Source organism: Vipera ursinii (assembly GCF_947247035.1).
Source record: "Vipera ursinii genome assembly, chromosome: 6".
Classification (NCBI taxonomy): Eukaryota; Metazoa; Chordata; class Lepidosauria; order Squamata; family Viperidae; genus Vipera; species Vipera ursinii.
The window spans coordinates 50,642,217-50,663,005 of record NC_139515.1 but is presented as its reverse complement, the minus strand read 5'-3'; the positions used below and the strand labels follow the sequence as shown (position 1 = coordinate 50,663,005).

The window sequence follows — 20,789 nt, the reverse complement described above, 5'->3', positions numbered from 1 at the left end:
AAATGTAGTGTACTGAACCTGAATATATATGGAGGTTTTTTTAAAAAAAAATGTGTGATTGTTTAGATGTCGCAATATAGATATCACAGTGTCAGAGACATTGATAAGCTGGACTGAATATCACACATCTTTAATTTTCTTTTGTCGTTTTGCTTCGTTTGTTCTACAGTTGTGTCATATTATCTATTGTTTCTAAAAGTAATCGACTAGTACTGCAAGTGTTAAATATTAAAAACTGCATTTTGTTTATTTCAAATATATGAAATTTGATCACAGATTACTGAAAATATTTTGTGATGGAAAGAAATATCTATAATCTATTATTCTAAATTATTATTTTTAAATGGTACAACTTTTTCTTACCTCCAATTTGCAGAATATATATAAAGTTTAAAATCAGTTTCTTTTAATCCTTCAATTATTTTCTCAGCTAAAATAACTCAGTAATGAATTATCTGCTTAAAGTGTACTAAAGTCCATTCTTATAGGTAATTGTGAATTCTGGAAAGTAGATTCTGGGGTGAGGCAAAATACTTTGCATATGACTTGCTATTTTAAATTGATATTTAATTTTGATAAATGTTATTACATTTCCCAAATTTGTAAAGAGAGAAACTAACATAAATAGAAAACTGTAATTATGGAAGATGGAAGCTTTTTGTAGAGGATAGATAACCAGCAATAATTAGTTCGTGAGATGTTTCAAATACAAATCAATTTATTCTTTCTTTCCAAATGTTATATTTACATTTCTAGAGTTAAAAATCGCAGATAGGTAGTTTATAATTTTGGACAGAACAATTAACAGTAATGCTCAGTGAAGTTTTTAATGAAGCTCTTCCATTGCTAAAAACTTAAACTATGGCTGTCATGAATTATATAGAGGCTTCGTTACTTGGAGCAGTTTGGCAGCTCACAAGTCAAATTTTGATTTAATGGTGTTCCTAATCATAATTCAAACATATTTTATGGAATGTGTACTGCTAATTTTTAATTAGCTTTGTAAAATAAGTATTGTCTATGCAGTAAAATTATAGACCAAGGTAAAATAGAAGAACTTAATTTGAGTAACTACCTGCTTGGTAAATTTCACATCATATATTACTTTTTAATAATGGCATTTAGAGTAGTATGATGTAAAAAACTCAATGGTTAACCTGTTTTTTAATATAAAATTCATAATGTATGCTCTACTTTAAATAATAAGATCCTTTTCAGTTTGTCATTCTATAGTTTCCTTTTCACTGGGAGTCTTTGTCCTTTTCTTTTTTTTTCTTTTAAAAGAAAATTCAAACCAGAAAAACAAAAGACATTACAGAAAACCTAATACCACTTGACCTTGTCCCACTAGCCCTGGGCTTTAAAAGGATATAAATTACAAAGACGACACAAAACCAAAAAGATATTTTTTAAGAATCCAATAGCTTCCTTTTTCTGGTATCATTTAAACCCAAAGCACTCACAAAAACTGGACAGTTAGCAAAACATGTATTAAAAAAGTACAATTGAAACATAGTTGAAATTACACATATGCAGAAGAGAGAAAAAAACAACAAAGTTTCTTAAAGTCTACAATAAACATATTAGACATGCCCTGAATCCAAAACACAATTACTATTTTTGTGCTTGATGCCAGCAGGTTTTCCATGATATCAACAGATTTTTCTTCCAAAAAGTGAAGTTTAAACATTAGATCTTTGAATTGACGTTAGACTATTTATCAGAATATCCATTTTAACACTGAATTAAAGATATATGAATAGAATAATTTATAAAATTTAAAAGGCAACAAACATTTCATTTAAAAAAGGAATAAACTAAAATCTATTTTATTTTATGTTTCAGTTAACATATTTTGCAAAATATTCTGTAGGGTAATATAACAATTCAAAGGAATATTTTAGTTCAAATTCTAAGAGATATACACATGGTTAAAGCTTCAATGTTACACCAATTTCTAAGTTGAAGATAAATCTCACCAAGCTTACTTTTAGTGAGATACAGAATCATAGAATTGTAAGTTGAGTTGCAATACCACCCCTTGACTCTATCCCCATACAAACAAGCAGCATTCCCAACAGAAGGCTATCGTTTCTTGAACACATCTCTCTGGTTAAGTGGTCCTTGCTCAAATAAAAACCTTTCCTCCCACACATTCAATCAGAATAAGCATTCCTGTAACTTAAATATATATTCTATGTGGAATATGGAATAAAAGAGAGCAGATTATGACCTTTTTTGATATTCTTTCAAGTATTTGGCAGAACTATAGTATCAGAGAAGGGACCTCAGAGCTTGTAGTGAATAGGTAATTCCCCATTCACCACGGAGAAATAAGGCAAACCTATCTCCCCTTCATTCAACCAGACAATCATTAAACATAGCTATGAGAGCCACATTTTTCTTGCAAGCTGGCGAAGAGGCTCGGTCAAAGCATTTCCTTTCTCTAGGAAGATAGGTAATGCCAGTAGAAAAGTTGCCACAATTAGAAACTGCAACATGCACCTGAGCAGGAAGTAGGCAGGGCCAAGACCATAGCCAGGAGGGTCACCTACTAACATTGTACTTTTCCTCTCGGCACCTCCTGCTCAGTTCAGGATCCACTAAAACAGTCCTTCTCAACTATTTTACCTTGAAGGTACCTTGAAATAATTGCATAAGACTTGGGGGGGGGGAAATGAAAACACAATTCTCACCTATACAATCACATTTTACAACATTTACAACAGTTGTGTGTATAAAAATTCTCTCCACTACTAGTGCATCGTGCAGTAGCTGAAGTTCAAAAAACATTTTTTGCCCAAATGACAATAAGAAAGCCTGCTCTAAAGCATTTTTAATATGGTCATTCACTTTGTGTTGGCAAACCTAGCTATGAAGATCTCACAATTTCAGGCTGCAGCATGTTCTACCAGCCAGAAATTTCCTCTCACATTTTAGCCTGAACCTCATCCTTTGTACTTTTTACTAAATGCTTTTGCTTCTTTTCTCTTCTTCCTATATATCACTCCTACTGTATTACAACATTTCATATATTTAAAGAATGCTATCATATTACACATCAGACTTATCTGACTGACTCTACTGAATTCTTTCAACTTTACTTCATAGGAATTAGTTTCTTAATTTCTGAATAAAACTACTATTATCAGGGTTCAGGATAAGATATTTAACACTTCAGATTTTTCCATCTCCTGGTGGTGTTGTTGGAAACCCCACCATATTATCAATAGAAACATACACTGTATATGGAATTACTCTTCCCTGACAAATGCTAACTTCTAAGAACTGCAGGCCACAAAACACCTGCTATATGATAAGCTGTTAATGACCAGGATATATTCTGGTTCAGTCAAGTGGTAGTAGCAGTTGTGCACATGCTGTTTCAGTAACTGATAACAAGGTTAATTTAATAAGTTTATATTACTTTTTCTAAGAAATAGTAATTTAAGTAATAGAATCTAATAAAATATATAAAACAGCAAATCATTAAATATAGGAAGGACAAGTTACTAGTAATCAGCTGTCTGCAGGCAAGGGAGGGAAATAGTGCCATTGTGATGCAAACTATGCCTTCTTTATATATCTATCATGGCATTATTTATATATATATAAAAGGATGGAAGCTAAGATGGCTTGACACTATTTTTTATCATATTGCCAAAAGTAATGGACCTTGCAAAGGTTTTGTTAGCAATATAAAATTATAGATCTATTTAATATGTATTATTTTAGTAAGTTATTCATAAGAATTCTGAGAAGCTATTGATTTCTTATCCCTAAGTTTGTTTAGCACAATTGTGCAAAAGAATTGAAAAACATGGCATGCTAAAAGATAAGAATTAGGTTCTTAAGTTAATTATCTGCACAGAGAATCCTCAATGACTGAGAAACTCCAATGAAAAGATTCTGCTTTTGTTGACAAAAATTCTTATGTATTGTTAACATATACTACCATCTAAATAACAACGACAATGACAACAACAACAACAACAATAATAATGATAATAATAAATTGGAAGGGATTTTGGAGGTCTTCTAGTCCAACCCCCTGCTCAGGCAGGAAACCCTATACCAGGGCTAGGCAACCTTGGCTCTTTTATGACTCGTGGACTTCAACTCCCAGAAATTTTGGGAGTTGAAGTCCACGAGTCATAAAAGAGACAAGGTTGCCTACCCCTGCCCTATACCATTTCAGACAAATGGTTGTCCAGTCTCTTCTTAAAAACTTCCAGCGTTGGAGCATTCACAACTTCTGGAGGCAGGTTGTTCCACTGATTAATTGTTTTAACTGTGAGAAAATTTCTCCTTAGTTCTAGGTTGCTTCTCTCTTTGATTAGTTTCCATCCATTGCTTCTTGTCTTGCCTTCAGGTGCTTTGGAGAATAGCTTGACTCCCTCTTCTTTGTGGCAATCCCTGAGATATTGGAACACTGTTATCATGTCATCCCTAGTCCTTCTCTTCATTGAAGTAGACATACCCAATTCTTTATATGTTCTTTATATGTTTTAGCCTCCAGTCCCCCAATCATCTTTGTTGCTCTTCTCTGTACTCTTTCTAGAGTCTCAATATCTTTTTTACATCGTGGTGACCAAAACTGGATGCAGTATTCCAAGTGTGGCCTTACCAAGGCATTGTAAAGTGGTATTGACACTTCATGTGATCTTGATTCTATCCCTGTGTTAATGCAGCCTAGCATTGTGTTGTTGTTGTTTTTTTGGCAGCTCCAACACACTGCTGGCTCATATTTAAGTGATTGTCCACTAGGACTCCAAGATCCCTCTCACAGTTGCTACTATTGAGTGTGGTACCACCTATGCTACACCTGTGCAGTATAATCCTAGTTATTTTATCTTGCAAATTTAGAATCAACTGGAATCACCTGTAGCATTCAAAAAAGTAATTGATTTGCTGGCCCCAAACACTGGTTTGTACAATATTTGGGCCAGGAAGTAAACAAATAGATCATACTACAGTTTGATATAGTATGTAAACAAAATCTTTTTCTTATGAAAAAAATCTCTTGTATTGAATTGTACAAGTAATTCTCAATGTTCTAACAATGGTAGGGAGTCAAATGGGTGGACTGTTCAATTGTTTGCATTTAAAATATATTTGCTATGTCCACAATGTTTCTAAAAATATTTAGGCACTACCAGTTGAATTCTGATAATTAATTTTTATTTAGCATCGTATTAACATTTAAAATACATTTTTCCTAAACTAAAGATGAAGACTTGTTTATCGCTTGCAAATTTGACTTTTTGATTTGGATCTTTAGTCTTAAGAAGTATATGGATTCATAATCCTAACATTAATAAGGATTTCCTGCAATCAACAAAAGAGGAAATGACACTCATTGCACATTTTTGAGAAGAAATCCCACAACTGTAGGATAAAAGCAAAGGAACGGCTTTTCTTTCAACAGCTTATCCCGTTACATTCAGTCCTTTCTATACAGAACATCCAATCCCTTATGCCATAGAAAAGCATATGGAGCTGCTTAGAACATAGTCATATTGGTAAGAAAGTACAAATATCAGCTACTGATATTACGTTTTTACCGCTTTAATCAGCATTTTGCTGATACTGTCATCCATTCTAGCTACATCTACAGTCATGGCTATTCATTTTGTCCTCATTCTCACTTTTGCTTAAATGATTTATGTTAAAGATCTTGACACATAGAGCAGATTTAGGGGATGTTTTTGCTACTAGAAATGTCAGCCAGATATCTGCTCAGTGATTATGACAAAGCGCTTCCTTCTATACAACAGGAAGTACTTCACCAGCTGTCAACTGTAATACACAGCATCAAAAAGAGTGGTAAGGGGGGGAGGGTATGAGGGAGCATCATGGGCTGAAATATATAAGACACCTATAGCTTTGGTAGTATAGCTTATAATTTATATTCAGAAGAACCTGGTCTCAAGCTTTTATATTTCCAGCTTTAAAAGAAAATCTGAAAAAGAAGCAGATCTGGAAAATATCTCTGTCAGAAAGATGCATCCAGATCTGCTTTTTTTAAAGGATGTTTTGTTCAGACCAGACCAAAATAAAATAAAGAAAATCTAAAATAGATAAGAAAAGGATAATGTTATGAATGTTGACTTCCGGTGGCTCCGCGGCGACGGAGACAGCCTTCCCGGGCTGCCCGCGGCTCAGCTGTTGTTTTTTCGCCCGAAACAGCGCCGATCAGCTGTTCGGGCGAATTTGAAGCCCCCTCCTCGGGAGAAGAGGAGGGGGTGAGCCCCCAGGTAGGGGTAGAGTTCTCCGGGGCCGCCTGAGCTTGGAGCTTGGGCGGCTGAAGGATTGAACTCCCCCGTAGCCTGGGCTGCTCCCAGCTGGCCAGCGTCTCTGCTCCGGATTTCATGGAGCAGAGCCAGGCGTCTGCGACCATCCCTGCTTGAAGGAGAGACTATGAAAGGAAAAGAGCAGGCAGAGCAGTAAAAGAAGGAAAGATAAAGAGATGAAGAGGATTATTTTATTTTACTCTCAAGCTTGATGAACTTTGCTTAAAACTTAAAGTGAAAGTGCGTCACAATTGTAAGTAAAAGATGGCGGCTAAACCTCCCCCTAGAACTTTTCGGAGTGCTGGAAATTCTCCGGTGCAACAACAATCATTACTGCAGGCGTTGCATTCTCCTGATGTATTGACATCGAAGGATCTTGAAAAACATACCCAGTTAATTTTGGAGTCAATGGGTGTTAAATTTGCACAGATGGAGGAGAAATTGGAGAAATTGGAGCAGAGAATGGAAGAAAGGATGGAGCAGAAACTTAGAGAGATGAAGGTAGACATTTTGTCCTCAGTGCATAAAGTAGCTAAATGTGTGGAGGTGCTGGATGATCAAGTGGAAGATTTGACTCAAAAGAATGCTATATTAGAAGCAAAAGTATTGGAAATTGAAGATTTAAAAGACAAAATGGATAACGAACAGAGTTTGGCTCAATTTTACCAGATGCAGTTTGCTGTTAGAATTAGAGGCCTAAAAGAGAATATTAAGGAAGATTTAAAGCAGCTGGTTTCTGAGGCTCTTGAGGGGGTATTGAACCATCCAGCATCTGAAATAAAACAAGGTATGGACAAAGTGTTTCGTGTGAATTCGTGGATTGCTAAGCAGAGAAAGTTGCCTAGAGATGTGGTGGTCTATTTTGTAAAAAGGGAAATTAGAGATGAAGTTATACAAGCTGCCTATGATACTAAAGTTGTGATTGCTGGTCAAGAAGTTTTGGTTCTAAAAGAAATTCCTCCAAAGATTTTAAAGAGAAGGAAGGACTTTATATTTCTTGTGCAAGAGCTCAAGCAAAGAGATATAAGGTTCAGATGGGAGATCCCAGCTGGGCTGAGCTTCATGTATGATGGCAAAAGGTACTGTTTGGGTATTGTGAAGCAAGCGCATGATTTTTACAACAATGTTTTAAAAGCAACCCCATCAACACTTCTGGAAGCTGTAGAGGGATCTGGAGAAGGAGAATGTCAAGAGGATGAAGATGGACAGATGGACGAGAAGGGTACAGGAGGAGATCAAGCTGCAACTCTTTTGGATGATCTTAGAGAACAGAGGGTGACGCGTGCTGCCTTAAAACGCTCAAAAAAGACTAAAAAATAAGACCAGTAGAAATCTATGGAACTTCCACAATATACTTATAGTCAAGTGGTAGTTGGGTTTTTAAGAGTTTTGGGACGTTATGTATGGTAACAGAATTTTCAATTTGGAATTAATGGATAATTAACTATAGAGGAAGAGGAAGAAAGTTTTGTGGGTTAATGCGGGTTAATTTGTGTAAGAATTATCTATTATAGCCTATTTTGGCTAGAGAGGTTAATAGGGATAGGAGCTTGTGGTGTGTAAGTGAGAATATGTCTAGGTAATAGTGAATTGTGGAAGAACATAGATGGGAATGATGTTAGTTTTCTTTTATTTTAGTTCATATATATTTAGTATTGTTAAGGATTGGCTTACTCTATATAAGCTAGAGAGTGATGGATTTTAGAGTTTATAATTGTTAGTATATGATTGTTTATGATTGCTTTTTAGATATATACCTTGTATTTTGCTCTGGGAAGTCGGGGGGGGGAGGGGGGGAGGAGGGGAAGTAGAGGGGGGGGCAGGGGAGGGAGGAGGGAGAGGGGGAGGGGGGGAGATAGGGGGGAGGTAGGGAGGGGAGGAGGGAGGGGGAAGGGGGGTTTTTCAAAGGAAAATTGTATTTTAAAACTTTTCAATAAAAAAAAAAAGAAAAGGATAATGTTCAATACAAGAAGCAAAAATAAAAATAAAAAATACCGCTATGTAGAACCCATCTCTTTCAAAGGCTCTGAGACTCAGAATGAAATCATATTCTGTTTGTTTGAGAGTAAATCCTTTGGAGTTCAGTTTGATTTACTTCAATCCTATGCACGCTTATTTGAAAGTAAGCACAACTAGATCTCCTTTTGAATAGGCATCTTAGGTTTGTGTTATCAGATTTTTTAGCGACAGTGTCATTAATTTGTTTTAAAACATAGGACACAACAGTATGGTGCTGACCTATAACGCCCTAAATGGCTTGGGTCCGGATTATTTGAGGGAACACCTGCTGCTGGCATCAACTCCCCATTGTCCTGTGTGCTCCTGCAGGGAGGGCCTTCTTAGGGTACCGCCGGTGAAGGACTGCCGGCAGGTGACTCCCAGTGAGAGGGCCTTCTCTGTGGGTGCGCCTGCCCTTTGGAAACAACTTCCTATGGAATTTAGGACTGCCCCCGACCTCCGTTCTTTCCACCGGGACCTTAAAACTTGGCTCTTTGAGCTGTCTGGCCTAGACTGAGGGGTTTTTAATTGGATTTTAAAGTTTTAATTTTTGGGCTTAAATTTAATTACTTGTTTTAAATTTATTTTAACTTTTGTATTGTATGATTTTAATTGCCCTGTAAACCGCCCTGAGTCCTACGGGAATAGGGCGGTATAGAAGTCAAAATGATAAATAAATATGTACTTTGAATACTACAGTGTGCAGGATTCTAAGGCTACAATAAAAGATTTGGGTGGACCCATATCCCAATACAATTTTGGTAATGACATATTTACTAATTTAATTTATGGAAACCTGTTACTATGGTAAAGATGTTAGCAGTAAATAAGTGAAAAAGTAACACAAACCACGATTTATTTACCATAATATAGATTTCATTTCTATAGGACTCCCTATAGAATCCCAGAGAAGGATTCTTGTTTTTGCACATAAAAATCCAAGTGCTAAAAAAGGTAACTAAATTATATTCCCAACCAAACCAGTAACTACTTGATACTTCTATTTTAGCAAAGATATCTAGGTAATTAAAAAAAATCCAATTTTGCAATTTATTTCATTTTGCAACAGACAATTATAGAGTGACAGCTCAAAAGTGGATTAATAGAAGTCATTTTAGTAATGGCTATGCCACATTGCTTTGCGATACGGTAGATGAGTCCCCTTACCATACTTCTTGCTACTCAATTAGTTTTTATGATAGTTTAACATCTTGGCTAAGCAGCCTTACATTTAACTTACTTAGTTGCCATTAGCAGAAAATAATTCCATACAAGTGAAAAAGCATGTTAAGGGGATTCTACCAAACTTTTCGGTTTATATCAAAATCTGATGTATCAGAGTTACAGTACATGAGGCTTCAAAAATAATTCAAAGCTAAGTATGGCCCTCAGCCAAACAAGTTGTATTTTCATGCCTTCCACCATTCCTCTACCAGGTCTTGGTAAGCTTTTTTTTTAAAGCCAGCTGCTAAGATGTCAATAACTTGTATTTCTCTGTTAGAGTATTATGTAGAGTATTAGTCTCTTCCCATCTCCTTTTATAACTCCTTTCTGCCAATAAAATATTTAATTTTACCTGTTTTGTGAGATGAAAAGTATCTGTAGCAAAGGCAGCCAGTACTCAGTAAATTTTCCCAAACTGGTAATGTTATTGTCTTCCAAGTATAATTCTCTTAGCAAAACATGATTTTCCAAGTTGGGGAACTAAATATAAATTAGTAATATATTAACAAAACAATGAAAAAATAGCTGAATTCTTTCTCCATAAATAATCTTTACGTGCAAATGTACTTAATAGAAACCATTGTATATCAGTTATAGTTAATAGGGCAGTAATCCTTAATACAACTACGGTATAACAGCAAAAAGCTATCAAGTCTCTAATATAAAGGTGAAATAAAGGAATGGGAATGTGTTCCATTATAGTAGTATTGTACTAGTTATGTCAAATTCTAGAGAAAGGTAGACAAGTTACCCTGGTTGTCACAAGCATAGTTTAGAGACAATTTAAAGTTTGCAAGAACTACATTTACTGAATCACTTCCATAAGAAAGCTGAAATTCCCTTCTCTCCAAGATACAAATTTCCAGCTACTATACATCTTTCTCATAGGGGAATATTCTTTAGTCTTCATCTTATATTTGCCCTTTTTCATAACTTTTTCAATTATCTGATATGCTTTTGAGACAATCAAAAATATAAATTGTATTTTAATTATCAGACCTGAAGTGCATATGAGGACATTATCATATTTGTCAATTTGTTATTCAGGCCTCTTCTTGTTTGCTGTGAAATTCATGACACACTCAAACGTGTCAGTGAGTCAGTGAGCACTTCTGGCAACAGCAGCTGGTGAAAGGATAATTCATGTTTTGTACATGTATTTGCGTGCGTGCGTGTGTTTCTCTCTATAGGTTTATGTCACTATGTCTATATATTTGTCTTCAATTCTTCTTACCCACATGTCTGCTTACATCATTAGTGCAACAAACACAGATATTTACTTATAGTTTCTTTGACAGTGCTGCTGTAATATAAATCATGACAAAGAATGGAATTCTGAATTATACATTCCTTTTGAAGTAAAATAATATAAAATGTGAAATGTTACTTGAAAAATGAAAATGTACAAATCCTTTCCAAGACAATAAAATAATAATAATAATAATAATAATAATAATAATAATAATAATAATAATAATAATAATAATAATAATATAAATTAAGAAAGATGTGTCCTCTTTTTTGAACAAGGAGTTTGTCTAAAATGAAATTTATTATCCAAAAACAAACGAAGTGTTTTTTGATAGGGAATTATTGGATTTACTCATATACACATTTCTTTAATTAAGTATTTAGTTTTACCACAGAATATCAAGTTTTTACCTCATTGAGATTATTTCCTTGTAACTTCAGAATCTGAAGAAGACCACAGTTTTCAATGCCTTCAATATGACTGAGATGATTAAAGGAGCAATCTAAGTATAGCAGAGTTGGAGTAGCAGAGAGCCCTTTTGTACTGATCAATTGATTGTGATCCACAACCAGTCGCTGGAGTTTTTTCAATGTCTCCAAGCCTCCTAAAAAACAAAAATTCATACTGTATAGCATATTAAAATTAATTGGATTTGATTGATTTATAATGGTGTACACTATTTGGTTTAAATGGTTTTTTTGTAAAATATGCTTATAATATAAAAAATATCTTCCATAATATGATTATTATTCAAATTCTCTTGAAACCAGTAACAAATATTAACTTAGTACCTGCACACAATGTATTTCATTTTCTATTTTTGGAATTATGTACCATTATATTATTCATAAAAACAAATGCATTTCTTTAGATTTTATGTTTTGTCCCTCAACAAATTCTTATTCCAGATTTCATGGTTAAAACTTACCAAAACTGACAACAGTAAAGAAAATCAGTTTGATTTTTGTTATCTGTACTTTGTCTGTATAAACCCTCCAGACAGGTACATCCTAATCACATTAGACTTGATGACTGAGTCTGACTATATGGGAAGAAATGCACCACACAGTTATTATATCACAAAACAATATAATGTATGGGGGGGAGCATTTTATAATGGATGCTGAATGCTGAAGAAAGAGAGGAAAAAATGTTAAACTTTAATACTATAATATATATTATTACCTAAGCATGTGTTACTCTACACTGTAAAAAATACAAAGATTTTTCTTAACAAAGAAAAAAATATTTAAGCTAAAAACTAAAATATTATTTTTTCATATATTTTAATCTTGACCACTTACTTAGGAAATAATTTTAGATGTGCTTCTGATTTTATCCCCCAAAATTGCACATAACTTGTTGAATTGTCTGAAAATAGCTTCAGAAGCTAACCACCACCATCTAGTGGATTCATAAAATACAACAATAGTACAAAAAGTCATTAGATCTATCTGTGTATGTGTTCAGTGGAAGGATGTTTAACTATTTCATCTGAATAGAAATGCACATCCACAGACATTTTCTGAGATGATACCACAACAAGTATAATTCCTTCTATTCTAATGTATTGGTTTGGATTTCTACACAAAATACTGTAGATACTCCTCAAGCCTTATCAAGAAGATCAAACCAAGTAAGATTTTACATTATTACAAATAATTAAGAAAAGATATGGGGAAAACTTTTCATTTTTTCCCCAACACAAAAGAAATTTCCTCTTAAAATCATTAAAAGTGGCTGTGAGGTTGAGCTCTATTCTACCATGTTACATTTGTTTTCTGCAACAAATAGAAAGAAGCACAGGGACCCTTTGGGAAGGATCTTCAGAAGGAAAATCTTGATTATCTTTGGTACTGATGAAAATCAGCTGATAAAATGTTATGTTATGCTGAAGAAATTCAGTACCCTCACATCTATGCTATTTTTAAAATAGTTTATTGATGGAGTACAGTTTATAGATTCACCCTGTACTTAATATTATATATAGCCTTTCTTTAGAAATTGAAGGTGTTCTTTCAGAACAAACAGATTTTCCTAACAAACACTGTTTTATCACTTTTATAAGGTTCTCTATTTAGTTTAAGAAGATTTATAAATAAAAGAAACACTAAAAAATAGTTAGGTGACTAAGATACTAAGCCTAATTTTAAAGCAAAAGCTTCAGAATTTCCAGTACTGTATACCTCTGGGAAATTCTATTGGATTTAGACATGCAAGAAGTGCAGCACAAGCATATCTTTGTATGGTTCTATGTTTTAAAAATGATCAATATATTTATGTATAACATGAAATGTAAGTCACACAGCCTACCAACCAGACCTCCTCAAAGCAGATGAGGACAGAAAAGCAGAAACAAATTGGTTTTCTTTAAAATCTACTTTCTTATTCAGACTCTTCTCATGTATAAGCACAGTGTTTTCATTATATATATATATACAGACAGGACAAGAGGCTTTTACACTGTCGGCTGTGTAGGCTTCATAGCCAAGACACATTAATTTGTATTATGCCATTTTCATATTAACCTTTCAGATACTCTGCCTAAGGAAACCTATCCAAAACAAGAAATCCCTTACAGCAGAACTGGCACTGAAGACAGATTGAATGTAGATTCCATCATTTCTGTTGGTCCATGTTGGTTTACTTTGGGTTACTGATTTTTGACATTTAATGAACACCAACATTCATTAGAAGCTTTTGGCTAAGAAAACGATGTCATTTTAACATGAGTAATAACAAAACCATAGCAAATAGAATTGACTACATAACTTTTAAAAATGTTAAATGTAAAGCATCTAATTGTCAAGATTAATATACTCACCAAAGACTAGAATTTTGTATAACCATTGAACTCTGTAGTCTTTCATATACTACAAAAATGTAGTATTTTCTCATATAAAAAGAGTTTTTTTACAGATATATTCAGATCTCATATTCGTCTAGCTTATTGCCTGAATTCTTTATAATCACAATGCATTTGTGTTGAATATTCCTATAGTTGTATAATGTTGTGAAATCAGTGTTATAGCTATGAAATGGGTGGCTATATAAATAATTTATGGTAGAGGACAGGAAGGCCTGGAGGAATGTTGTCCATAGGGTCGCGATGGGTCGGACACGACTTCGCAGCTAACAACAACAACAACAACAATAAATAATTTAAATAATATATAAAATATTTTTATACAATTTCAACCTGTTTTTGTGTGAGCATTTCTGTGCAAGATAAAAAGTTCCTTTACTGCCTATTAGACATTATACCCTTTCTTATTATTGTTTAAGTTCTATTTAACTTAAAAATAGTGCAATTAAAAATTAATGCAAAAACTAGCATATATAAAGCAAAGCAAGGCAAAACAAAACAAAAACCCTGCCTTTTACAACTTATTTTCAAGTGTTTCTATTTATTGTTTAAAATAAAAGGTAGACACTGGGGTATAATGTCCATTTTGAACCATAGCTAACTATCTGAAAAGAATAATCCAATGATATGCATCAAGTAAAAATGTTCCATTTATGCATGTTAGTTTTGTTCTATCCAGTGTTTTGCATGAGACGTGTGGTGTATGCTTTGCCTGAGTTTTATATATGTTGCATATCTATTTAATCTATCTGTAGATTTTTTATTTTTGTGGGATGATATAGACTAGGCATGTCAAACTCACGACATCAAATGACATCACATGACATGTCGGGACTTTTTCCCCATTGCCGGTAATGGAGCGGGTGCGGTTTTGGCATGACGCTTCCAGCTCACGGGCTGGCAGTTTGACATGCCTGATACAGACAGTGTCCTGATTGTGACTGATCATATCTACATTGACAGATTTACACTAACAATTTAGATGTACAAGTAGTCCTTGACTTACAACCATTCACTAAAGTTCCAATGGCACTTAAACCATGATTTATGACCAGTTTTCAGACTAACAACTATTGTAGAATCCCCATGGTCACATGTTCAAAATTTTGGGCAGTTGACAACTGGCATATATTTATGACAGCTGCACATTACAAAAAGACAGGAGTGGGTGGGACAGGAATTTCTTTCCATTTATGCACCAGTCATTGGGAGTCAGGCAGCATACAAGTTTAAATAACAATATTTACCTATCAGATGTCCTTGGGGAGGACTCAGTAGATGAATAAAAATGCCAAATCCAGTCTAAATATCTGGCTGTGCAATCAACCATAATAATAAAAGTAATTATTCCTCCTCCTCCTCCTCCTCCTGTATTTCAGTTGATGTGAATATGGGAATGGTTATGTGGTCACACTGGAGACTATTGTTTCTTAACTACATAGTCTCTGGGTCTTTTCCATACTGTACTGATGAATTTGCTATGAAATAACACAATATTTGAAGAAGATATTTGTCAGGTTAACCCTTAAAGAAAAAATGCCTTCCAACGTAAGTGAGCAAATGCTTGGCTTCAAATGCTGATGATTTCAGCTTGTATATTTCCTGATCACTAGTCAAGCTGGATGGGAATGTTGTAAGCTGAATTCTACCATCTGAAGGATCACAAGATGCCCAGTAGATAATACATTCAGTTCCATTTAAAATCTACATTTGTCCATAGCTATATATACTCTAAAGAAATAGTAATAATAGTCTGCAGCTATGAACAAAGTAATTTTAATATTTTGTTTGCCTTTAACAGATCTTATAAACAAAGTCTGCTATGTTTATTAAGCTACCAAACATACTGTCTATTCAAAAATATACTGTATGTGGCAGAAAAAAGACCCTCCACCAAAACTACTTAGACTTCCTGTAATATTACATGGCAAACTCTTCTTCCTTCATCATAATAAATTGTTAATTTGGAGAAATTCATGAGCAAACTTGAGAACTCAGTATCACTAAATCAGTCCTACCTATTCAATGCATATGTCTTTTTTTAAAAAAAAATATACTACAGATTTCAGCAAATAATAGGAATTATTTTTTCCTAAGACAGAAAATATTCTATTATTTATATGAATTAATATGCTAAAAGGAGCAGCTCTATTATTTATAATTAGTATCTTACCAATTCGTGTTATTTTATTATAGGAGAGTTCAAGATTCAAGAGATTACCGCAGCCATATAAACCATGAAGGGATGAAATATTATTTTTGTTCAGAATTAGAACGCAGAGATTTTCTAGATTCTCACAATTAATGACCTGAATGTTGTTCTCCTATTTGGGAGAAAAAACAAAGCAAAACAATGACATAAACACAGACTAATTTTTCCCTTTGAAATTCCAGATAAACAAAACATATTCTATGTTTCAATCCCATGAGCATCTGCTCAAAATTAAGTCTCACTGAGTTAAGTATAATTTATTTCCCTATCACCAGATTTGGGATGACAGTTTCTAATTTATAATGAAAAAGATGAAATGTCATTAAAATCAGACTGATTACAGTAATAATCTTAAATAAATATTTAGACACAGTAGTATGTCATTCAGAACTGCATTACTTTCATGTTAAACATTTTTCTCAAATTAAAACACTGATGCAAACATATCTAAGTTTCCAGCCATAATTTTCACATTTTAAATGTATTTAAATATATTCATGTATTGATTGCTGCAAGCTTTAATATAGCAAAATACCGTATCTGGAGCAGCACATTGTTTTTATTGTGCAACTGTGAGTCCTTTACTCAAGTATTTCTGGGAAAAAATGCTATGAATTATAGGACAATGATTAACATTTTAAATGCTTCATAAGATTCTTCTGTCATTGATCAATTTAAGGTATAAAAATCGCACTATCTGCATTACCCTGATTTTTAATATGTATCTCTTGTTTTGAAACAATAAGTAATAAAACATAAAATCAAGGTAGCATTCAGAGCATGGCTTTTAGCATTCTTTCCATCCACTTAGTAATAGCTTTGCTCTGTGTCGTGTCATTGGGAGAAAGGGGGGCTTAAAATGCAAGAAACTGCTACATTTTGAGTCACTGTCCAATTGTTTTTTTTTTCATAAGAATGATCAGAGGAATCTTTTGGATTATTTTTTTTTCTCCACTGTCCACAATTTGATCCATGCTTCTTGGATTGCCAGCTACTCCCCACACATTAATTTAGTTATATTTAGTTCTGTTTTTAGAGAGCTATTGCACTGATGGACAAACATAGTGAGTCTGGATAACCTTTATATGATTTCATTCCAATACTCCAATTGGATCGGGGAAAAAAACCTCATCCAAGATGTACTTCACTAGACAATCTGACAGCATTCTCTAGAGCCATAGGCTAATATAATTCAGATATCCAGTGCATTTGGGAACTTCAAATTGGTAGAAGAAATCATAGTCCCATTCCACTCTTGTTCCCAGCAGCCAGTATTTTAAGCCATGTTGCAATAAACATTTCTGATTTGTTCCAGTCCAGACAACAAGAATGATTTAATGATTGGAGGCAGGCTGTAAAATCATGTTTACATAAATTCCATTTTGGGGGGCTGAAGTATCAATCTTTTAAATAAAGATTCTCACGGTAAACTTGGGAACATTTCTGTTTTTTTTAATCTAGGATTATCACCACAATTACATACAACATTCTTCTCTAGTTAAGGGGAAATGGTTTGGGTAGAGGAAGAGAAAACATGATGTCACAGCTAATTCTCAGTTTCTAAGTTTAATAGAAAAGTGAGATAAGATAGATAAGATAATCTTTATTGTCATTTTTTTTTACTGTGGGCACAATGGCACACATCAAAAATGAAATTTAGTTGCCCGCTCTCAAAGCCTTGTAGTCTCTTCAAATATTGAAAAAAATGGGAGATCTGCACACGAGATAGCATTACAACTTCTAATGCATGTTAAAGGCATGCTTTAAAAAGTAATTGCTGAGAATATTAGTAGTTATATTCATAAGTACTACAAAACTGCATTTCACCTGGAAACTATTTACAGATTATAATTCTGTGCATGGACTTAAAGCACCCCCAAAGTTGATTTTTTTCCCCTTAACATAAAGCTTAAACTTATTAGATTTTTTTCTGATTTGTTATAAGAACAGGTTTTTTCAAATTAGAAAGAAACTTCTTTTACTTATTCTGAGTGATGATTCTTATTATTGTGGCTAACTTTGCTAATAAATTATTTGATACTGACAAATGTATTAAATTGCTAAATTGATGTAAGATCACCAGTACTAATCTTTGAACATTCTTACTCATTTTTATGCAGCTTGTAAATCTTTTTTATTTACCCCTTTCTTTTTTCTCATTTTTCTTCTTTTTTCTTGGATACACTTTTAAATATATGTTAAAATGAAACAAAAATATAAAAAATAAAAACTAATTTCTAATCCAGTTACAGTTGCAAATATCACATTTACAGCTCAGTCGCTATAGTTGGAGTAGATGGTTACAACTTAAAATATTTCACATCTACATGAAATACACATTACCTCTATATCTATATATTTCAATTCCTTGCAGTTGCTGAACCCTTCCAAGGCGAGTAATCCACAACGTCTAAGGCTCAAGAACTGAAGCCTTGCACATTGTGATAATGTGGACAGACTGCAACCAGGCAAATCTTGAAAGTTAACTGTGGTCACCTATATGTATCCAATAAGAAATGAATATATTTTGGTAACATTTGAATTGAACAGCAATAAAAATGGCAATTCTACATAGCTGAACATGTTTTCTTAACAAATAGCTAGGGAAAATTCAAAATCATACCTGTGGAAAAATATTTCTAACCCTCATCAAGCAGACAATACTATTCAAAACACATGAAAATACATTTATATCAAGCCAGGCCATTTGCCTGCCTAAGTGAGTATTACCTACTCCTGAATTTTGGAACTTATCTTTTAATCAGTCATTCAGGCACTCATTTCTACATGATTAATAATATATTTCTATGAGAGCATGCCATTTGCCAGTTACAGATATTAAATAAGATTCTGGCCCATTTACTGAAAACTGCTCTTTACTGAGTGCAAGAAACTCTCCTGGACATTACATGGAGGTCACAGGCCTACTGGCAGATTAAACCTGCATAACTTTCAGGCAACAACTAGAAGAACAACACTAAGTTGCTATTAAGATTTTTTTTAAAGTCACTATATGCAAATATTTACAGGGCATTAGATAGATTTCTAGCATTGATTTACCTGTTGTAGAGAACTCCAAGGACCCGCCTGAATTATCATAGTAGCACTCAATGGAGGCAACTGGTCAGATGAGCATTTCCGTGGTTTGTTTCTTTCAGCCATTTTCTTCATCTGGTGTTCCTGATAAACTCTAGACCAAGATTTACATGTTTTCATCCAAGCCAATCTTTTAGCTTCAATAAAATCAGATATAAGTGGTTGTTCAAAGAAATTGTTCGAGTTCTCACTTTTGGCCCACTGATTATTAACCTCCTCATGAATTTCTTTTGGAGCAAAATCTGTTTTACTATTTTCTGAAGCAGAAGATCTGGCTATTTTTCCAGTGTCCCCAGAATCTAACTGAACATGAAGATAATGTACGATACTTTCCTGATTAACTATTGCATTGGTTTCAAAACTAAGAGCATTTGTGTTGCTATCTTGCTGGAATTCTGGAGTTTCTAAAGATTTTTTTACATTATTCTCCACTGATGCTTCATTATTTATCTCAATATGTCTTTCCTTTCCTGATTCTAACTCTTCATCTTTACTTCTTCCAATATCATTCCATAATTTGTCATTCTTTAGTTCATGTCTTTCTTGTCCATTTTGTTCCTTGTACTTTTGGTCTGGTGTTTGTTTTAAATCTTTCTTTTCCATAATTAACATTTTGGGGTTACTATTGTCTTCTTGTTCTTTTAACATTTTAGTTTCTTTTTCTTTATTTGTTATGTCTAAAGCTTTGTCTATACCTGAGGATTCCAGTATTATTGGAGCTCTCCCTTCCTTTTTTACTTTTACCTTTTCAAGGGATTTTTCCTCCTCTTCCGATTCTATTTTGTTAGCTACATTTTCAAGTTCATCTCCTTTCTGGATTTTTTCAGTTGTATTTCCTATTTCTTTTCCTATTTCTTGCTCTTTCCTAGCTTGTTCAATATCCTCACTTATATCTTGAGATTCAGTATTCTTTGCTGACACAAATTCTAGTTTGTTTTTTTCTTCGTTTTTCAATGCTTCAATCATTGATTCTCGTTGACGTCGCACAATTTCTTTCTTTCTTTCATATTCTTCACGCCTTCTCAACTTCTCTTCATTTTCTTTCTTCTCTTTCTCCTCTCTCCGCTTTCTTTCTTCCTTTTGTTGTTCCATTTTTTCTAAAGCTCTCCTTTTCCATCTTTCCTCCCTTTCTTTCATTTCTTTTTCCATTATTTCTTTCATTTCTCTTTTCTTTTCCCGTTCTTCTCTCTTTTTTTTCAAGACAGGACCAAATCTTTTGCACATCGTGAAAGCTCTAAATGTTGTCTGAATTTTTATAGCTGCATTATTCTGCTGTTCCATCAATTGTTGCCTTTCTTTTGCTTTCTGTTCTTCAAAGGCCTTTCTTTCTTCTTCTATTTGTATGTGTAATTTCATAATAAATTCCTGTATTCCAACAAGACATGATGCTTTTATAAGAAATACCACAGCTATAACCTGGATATATTCACACATATTCACACTATGCCTATCATGAATTTAAATATCTGCAAATCTCATTAGATTCTTGAAGATACAAAAAAAATGAGAGTTTTCTATGTATTCATATGGACACATTACTTTCTGTTTATATTCCATGCAATATTATATTGCATTCGCAACTTTTCACTCTTTATACTCAGAAGATTCAGCTCGTCCAGAATATAGCAGTGTGAACAATGGTGGACAGGATTCAGTTGCCACAGTTTCCTTTTGGGTGGAATTCAAGGAGCTGGTTGTCACCAGCTGGTTGTCACTATGTGGCATAGAGCCTGGTTACTTGAGGGATCACCTATCTCCTATAGTATCTTTCTGGTCAATTCATCTGGCGGAGTTGACAGACTCCAAATCTCTTGATTTCAGCAATGACATCTATTGGGACCCCAGAAG

At 33.8% G+C, this 20,789-nt stretch overlaps 1 protein-coding gene across 1 annotated transcript in view; it reads right to left on the bottom strand.

The window, feature by feature from the left end:
* The window catches only part of LRRIQ1 (leucine rich repeats and IQ motif containing 1), a gene marked incomplete at its 5' end in the record, with an annotated part of 112,919 nt that overhangs the window by 80,692 nt on the left and 11,438 nt on the right, over positions 1 to 20,789 (bottom strand). Inside the window, 5 exons of the mRNA XM_083365242.1 lie at positions 9,868 to 9,995; positions 11,178 to 11,371; positions 15,807 to 15,957; positions 18,189 to 18,341; positions 18,906 to 20,306. Of these exons, the coding sequence (XP_083221368.1) occupies positions 9,868 to 9,995; positions 11,178 to 11,371; positions 15,807 to 15,957; positions 18,189 to 18,341; positions 18,906 to 20,306 (2,027 nt within the window). The remainder of the gene's footprint in view (positions 1 to 9,867; positions 9,996 to 11,177; positions 11,372 to 15,806; positions 15,958 to 18,188; positions 18,342 to 18,905; positions 20,307 to 20,789) is intronic.